Source organism: Petromyzon marinus, unplaced genomic scaffold (genome assembly GCF_048934315.1).
Source record: "Petromyzon marinus isolate PM22_M1 ecotype Great Lakes invasive population unplaced genomic scaffold, UKy_Petmar_22M1.pri1.0 PM_Scaffold_38, whole genome shotgun sequence".
In the NCBI taxonomy this organism is placed as follows: Eukaryota; Metazoa; Chordata; class Hyperoartia; order Petromyzontiformes; family Petromyzontidae; genus Petromyzon; species Petromyzon marinus.
In genome coordinates, this window is record NW_027423368.1 from 819,573 (window position 1) to 826,166 (window position 6,594).

A 6,594-nucleotide genomic window follows, 5' to 3' on the forward strand; every position below is an offset into this window, starting at 1 on the left:
GTCGACCGAGGGGAGGCCCAGGACCGGTTCAGGATAATCGTCACCAGTGCACCACCTGTGCCCCCTACTGTGCCAACTTGCTGTGCTTTAGCCGCCCGGCGCTCCGCTCATTGTTGTGAGCGTCGCTCCTCCGCCCTCCGCTGTTGTTGCTGAGGCGACTGCCTCCAACTGCCAGTAGCCTCGCGGTGCACCTAGCCTGGCACTGCCCTGCAGCAGCGTTCATCACGAGCCTCCTCCTCCACAGAGGCCGATCTTGACACCGCTGGTACCGGTCATCGGCAAGTCCTCTCAGCTCCACGTCCTCCTGTACCACGTCACTCCATCTCTTCTCTAGCCCGTGCCACTCTCTCACTCACCCACCCACTCACCCACCCACCCAATCACTCACCCACTCACCCACCCACTCACTCACCCACTCACCCACCCACTCACCCATCCACTTACCCATCCACCCACCCACTCACTCACCCACCCACTCACCCACCCACCCAATCACTCACCCACCCGCCCGCCCACCCACCCGCCCACCCACCCGCTCACCCACCCGCCCACCCACCCGCCCACCCACCCGCTCACCCACCCGCTCACCCTCTCACCCACCCACCCACCCTCTCACCCACCCCACCCACCCTCTCACCCACCCACCCACCCTCTCACCCACCCACCCACCCTCTCACCCACCCACCCACCCTCTCACCCACCCACCCACCCAGCCACCCACCCACCCTCTCACCCATCCACCCACCCAGCCACCCACCCACCCACTCACTCACCCACCCTGCTACTCACCCACCCACTCACTCACCCACCCTGCTACTCACCCGCCCACCCACCCGCTCACCCACCCACCCGCTCACCCACCCGCCCGCTCACCCACCCGCCCACCCACCCACCTGCCCACCCACCCACCCACTCACCCACCCACCCTCTCGCCCACCCACCCACCCACCCGCCCACCCACCCGCTCACCCACCCCGCCCACCCTCTCACCCACCCACCCACCCTCTCACCCACCCACCCACCCTCTCACCCACCCACCCACCCTCTCACCCACCCACCCACCCTCTCACCCACCCACCCACCCTCTCACCCACCCACCCACCCAGCCACCCACCCACCCTCTCACCCATCCACCCACCCAGCCACCCACCCACCCACTCACTCACTCACCCACCCTGCTACTCACCCACCCACTCACTCACCCACCCTGCTACTCACCCGCCCACCCACCCGCTCACCCACCCGCCCACCCACCCGCTCACCCACCCGCCCACCCACCCACCTGCCCACCCACCCACCCGCTCACCCACCCACCCTCTCACCCACCCACCCACCCAGCCACCCACCCCCACCCACCCACCCGCCCACCCACTCACCCTCCCACTCACCCTCCCACTCACCCACAGCTCCATCTCCGCTCCAGCCCGTGCCGTGCCCGTTCAGCCCCCTCTACAGAAGCTGCTTGTGGCACGCGGTGCAACCTGGCCAGCCGGAGGAGCTCACTGATGGCAATGTGTCCAGATCGACGCACAACTACCACCACCACCACCACTACAACCACAACTACCACCACCACTATCACTACAACTACCACCACCACCACTACCACCACAACTACCACCACCACTATCACTACTGTTACCACACAACTACCACCACCACCACTACCACCACAACTACCACCACCACTATCACTACTGTTACCACTACAACTACCACCACCACCACTACCACCACAACTACCACCACAACTACCACCACAATCACTACTGTTACCACTACAACTACCACCACTACCACCACAACTACCACCACCACTATCACTACTGTTACCACTACAACTACCACCAACACCACTACCACCACAACACCACCACAACTACCACCACTATCACTACTGTTACCACTACAACTACCACCCCACCACTACCACCACAACTACCACCACCACTACCACCACAACTACCACCACCACTATCACCACCACAACTACTACTATCACTACCACCACAACTACTATTATCACCACTACTACTATCACTACCACCACAACTACTACTATCACTACCACCACTACTATCACTACTGTTACCACCACCACCACTACTACCACCACTACCACCGCTACCACCACCACTATCACCACTACTATCACTACTGTTACCACTACAACTACCACCACAACCACCACCACCACTAGCACTACTATCACTACTGTTACCACTACAACTACCACCACCACTACAACCACAACTACCACCACCACTATCACCACTATCACTACTGTTACCACTACAACTACCACCACAACCACCACCACCACTAGCACTACTATCACTACTGTTACCACTACAACTACCACCACCACTACAACCACAACTACCACCACCACTATCACCACTATCACTACTGTTACCACTACAACTACCACCACCACTAGCACTACTATCACTACGGTTACCACCACCACCACTACTACCACAACTACTACTATCACAACCACCACCACCACCACTACCACCACCGCTATCACTACTATCACTACTGTTACCAATACAACTACCACCACCACCACAACTACCACCACCACTATCACTACTATCACTATTGTTACCACCACCACCACTACCACCACCACTACCACCGCTACCACCACCACTATCACCACCACTATCACTACTATCACTACGGTTACCACTACAACTACCACCACAACTACCACCACCACTAGCACTACTATCACACGGTTACCACCACCACCACTACTACCACCACTACTATCACTATCACTACTGTTACCACAACTACCCACGCCACTACCACCACAACTACCACCACTACCACAACTACTACTACTATCACAACTACCACCACCACTACCACCACAACTACCACCACCACTATCACCACCACAACTACTACTATCACCATCACCACCACAACTACTACTATCACTACCACCACTACTATCACCACTACTATCACTACTATCACTACTGTTACCACAACTACCCACGCCACTACCACCACAACCACTACCACCACAACTACTACTATCACAACTACCACCACTACTACCACCACAACTACCACCACCACTATCACTACTATCACTACTGTTACCAATACAACTACCACCACAACCACTATCACTACTATCACTACTGTTACCACTATAACTACCACCACCACTACCACCACCACTACCACCACCACTACCACCACCACCACAACCACCACCACTACAACAACCACAACTACCACCACTAGCACTACTATCACTACTGTTACCAATACAACTACCACCACAACCACTATCACTACTATCACTACTGTTACCACCACCACTAGCACCACAACTACCACCACCACTATGACTACTATCACCACCACCACTACTATCACTACTGTTATCACCACCACCACTATCACCACCACTCTATCACCACTACCACTCTCACCACCCTCACCACCACCACCACTATCACCACCACTATCACCCACACCACCACCACTACTACTATCACCACTACCACCACCACCACCCTCACCCTCACCACCACCACCCCTCACCACTCACCACCACCCTTCACCACCGTCACACTCACCTCACACTCACCACCACCCCTCACCACCCCAACTCACCACCACCCCCCCCTCACCACCCCCCTCACCACCCCTCACCACCACCCTCACCACCACCCTCACCACCACCCTCACCACCACCCTCACCCCCCTCACCACCACCCTCACCACCACCCTCACCACCACCCTCACCCCCCTCACCACCACCCCTCACCACCCCTCACCACCACCCTCACCACCCCTCACCACCACCCTCACCACCCCTCACCCCCCTCACCACCCCCCTCACCACCCCCCTCACCACCCCCCTCACCACCCCCCTCACCACCCCCTCACCCCCTCACCACCCCCCTCACCACCCCTCACCACCACCCTCACCACCCTCACCACCCCTCACCCCCCTCACCACCCCCCTCACCCCCTCACCACCCCCTCACCCCCTCACCACCCCCCTCACCACCCCTCACCACCACCCTCACCACCCCCTCACCCCCCTCACCACCCCCCTCACCCCCTCACCACCCCCCTCACCCCCTCACCACCCCCCTCACCCCCTCACCACCCCCCTCACCCCCTCACCACCCCCCTCACCCCCTCACCCCCTCACCACCCCCCTCACCCCCCTCACCCCCTCACCCCCCCTCACCACCCCTCACCACCCCCCCTCACCACCCCTCACCACCCCCCTCACCACCCCTCACCACCTCACCCCCCTCACCACCCCTCACCACCTTGCCGCAGGCTCCTCAGCCAGGTGCTGGCGGCGTTCCGCGCGGCGACTTCGCAGCGCGGCTCCCGCTGGGCCACGATCCAGGCGGACGCGGCCTGGACCGACTCGGCGCTCGCGCTCAGCGACTCGAGGCGGCGCGACAGCGACTCGGAGGCCACGGAGAGAGACGACGAAGACGACGACGAGGTGGTGGTGGTGGACAACGAGGTGGTGGTGGTGGACAACGAGGTGGTGGAGGCGTTGGCGGCGTTGGCGGTGGAGGTCTCGCGTCGAGACGAGCGCGGCGGAGAGGGTGAGCTGGAGGAGGTGGAGGAGGAGGTGGGCGAGGCGGCGGGGTGAGGAGGTGGAGGCGAAGAGGTGGACGACGACGAGGTGGTGTTGGTGGTGATGGAGGTGGTCTGAGACGCCATCGCGGTTGAGCGCTTGGGTTGAGCTGGAACGCGGTGACGTCGCCACGTGAGGCGGAACGCGGTGACGTCACCACGTGAAGCGGTGACGTCACTACGTTAAGTGCGCGCGGAGAGAGACGTCCACTCCGTTGAGGCGGAACGCGGTGACGTCGCCACGTGAGGCAGAACGCGGTGACGTCGCCACGTAAGGTGGAACCCGGTGACGTCACTACGTTAAGTGCTCGCGGAAAGACGTCGCCACGTGAGGAGGAACGCGGTGACGTCACTACGTGAGGCGGAACGCGGTGACGTCACTACGTTAAGTTCGCGCGGAGAGACGTCACTCCGTTGAGGCGGAACGCGGTGACGTCGCCACGTGAGGTAGAACGCGGTGACGTCGCCACGTGAGGCGGAACGCGGTGACGTCACCACGTGAGGAACGCGGTGACGTCACTACGTTAAGTGCGCGCGGAGAGACGTCGTCACGTGAGGTGGAACGCGGTGACGTCACTACGTTCAGTGCTCGCGGAGAGACGTCGCCACGTGAGGCGAAACGCGGTGACGTCACTACGTGAGGCGGAACGCGGTGACGTCACTACGTTAAGTTCGCGCGGAGGACGTCACTCCGTTGAGGAGGAACGCGGTGACGTCGCCACGTGAGGTGGAACGCGGTGACGTCACTACGTTAAGTGCGCGCGGAGAGACGTCACTCCGTTGAGGCGCAACGCGGTGACGTCGCCACGTGAGGTGGAACGCGGTGACGTCACTACGTTGAGGCGGAACGCGGTGACGTCGCCACGTGAGGTGTAACGCGGTGACGTCACTACGTTAAGTGCGCGCGGAGAGAGACGTCCACTCCGTTGAGGCGGAACGCGGTGACGTCGCCACGTGAGGTAGAACGCGGTGACGTCGCCACGTAAGGTGGAACGCGGTGACGTCACTACGTTAAGTTCGCGCGGAGAGACGTCACTCCGTTGAGGCGGAACGCGGTGACGTCGCCACGTGAGGTAGAACGCGGTGACGTTGCCACGTGAGGCGGAACGCGGTGACGTCACCACGTGAGGAACGCGGTGACGTCACTACGTTAAGTGCGCGGAGAGACGTCACTCCGTTGAGGAGGAACGCGGTGACGTCGCCACGTGAGGTGGAACGCGGTGACGTCACTACGTTAAGTGCGCGCGGAGAGACGTCACTCCGTTGAGGCGGAACGCGGTGACGTCGCCACGTGAGGTAGAACGCGGTGACGTTGCCACGTGAGGCGGAACGCGGTGACGTCACCACGTGAGGAACGCGGTGACGTCACTACGTTAAGTGCGCGCGGAGAGACGTCACTCCGTTGAGGCGGAACGCGGTGACGTCGCCACGTGAGGTAGAACGCGGTGACGTTGCCACGTGAGGCGGAACGCGGTGACGTCACCACGTGAGGAACGCGGTGACGTCACTACGTTAAGTGCGCGGAGAGACGTCACTCCGTTGAGGAGGAACGCGGTGACGTCGCCACGTGAGGTGGAACGCGGTGACGTCACTACGTTAAGTGCGCGCGGAGAGACGTCACTCCGTTGAGGCGCAACGCGGTGACGTCGCCACGTGAGGTGGAACGCGGTGACGTCACTACGTTGAGGCGGAACGCGGTGACGTCGCCACGTGAGGTGTAACGCGGTGACGTCACTACGTTAAGTGCGCGCGGAGAGAGACGTCCACTCCGTTGAGGCGGAACGCGGTGACGTCGCCACGTGAGGTAGAACGCGGTGACGTCGCCACGTAAGGTGGAACGCAGTGACGTCACTACGTTAAGTTCGCGCGGAGAGACGTCACTCCGTTGAGGCGGAACGCGGTGACGTCGAACGTGAGGTAGAACGCGGTGACGTTGCCACGTGAGGCGGAACGCGG

The 6,594-nt window shown here is 61.1% G+C and overlaps 1 protein-coding gene across 1 annotated transcript in view; it reads right to left on the bottom strand.

The window, feature by feature from the left end:
• The window catches only part of LOC142923274 (uncharacterized), a 39,729-nt gene extending 34,899 nt beyond the window's left edge, over nucleotides 1-4,830 (bottom strand). The window contains exon 1 of the mRNA XM_076064318.1: nucleotides 4,317-4,830. Within this exon, the coding sequence (XP_075920433.1) occupies nucleotides 4,317-4,725 (409 nt within the window). The 5' untranslated portion in view covers nucleotides 4,726-4,830. The remainder of the gene's footprint in view (nucleotides 1-4,316) is intronic.
• Nucleotides 4,831-6,594: the final 1,764 nt, after the last annotated feature.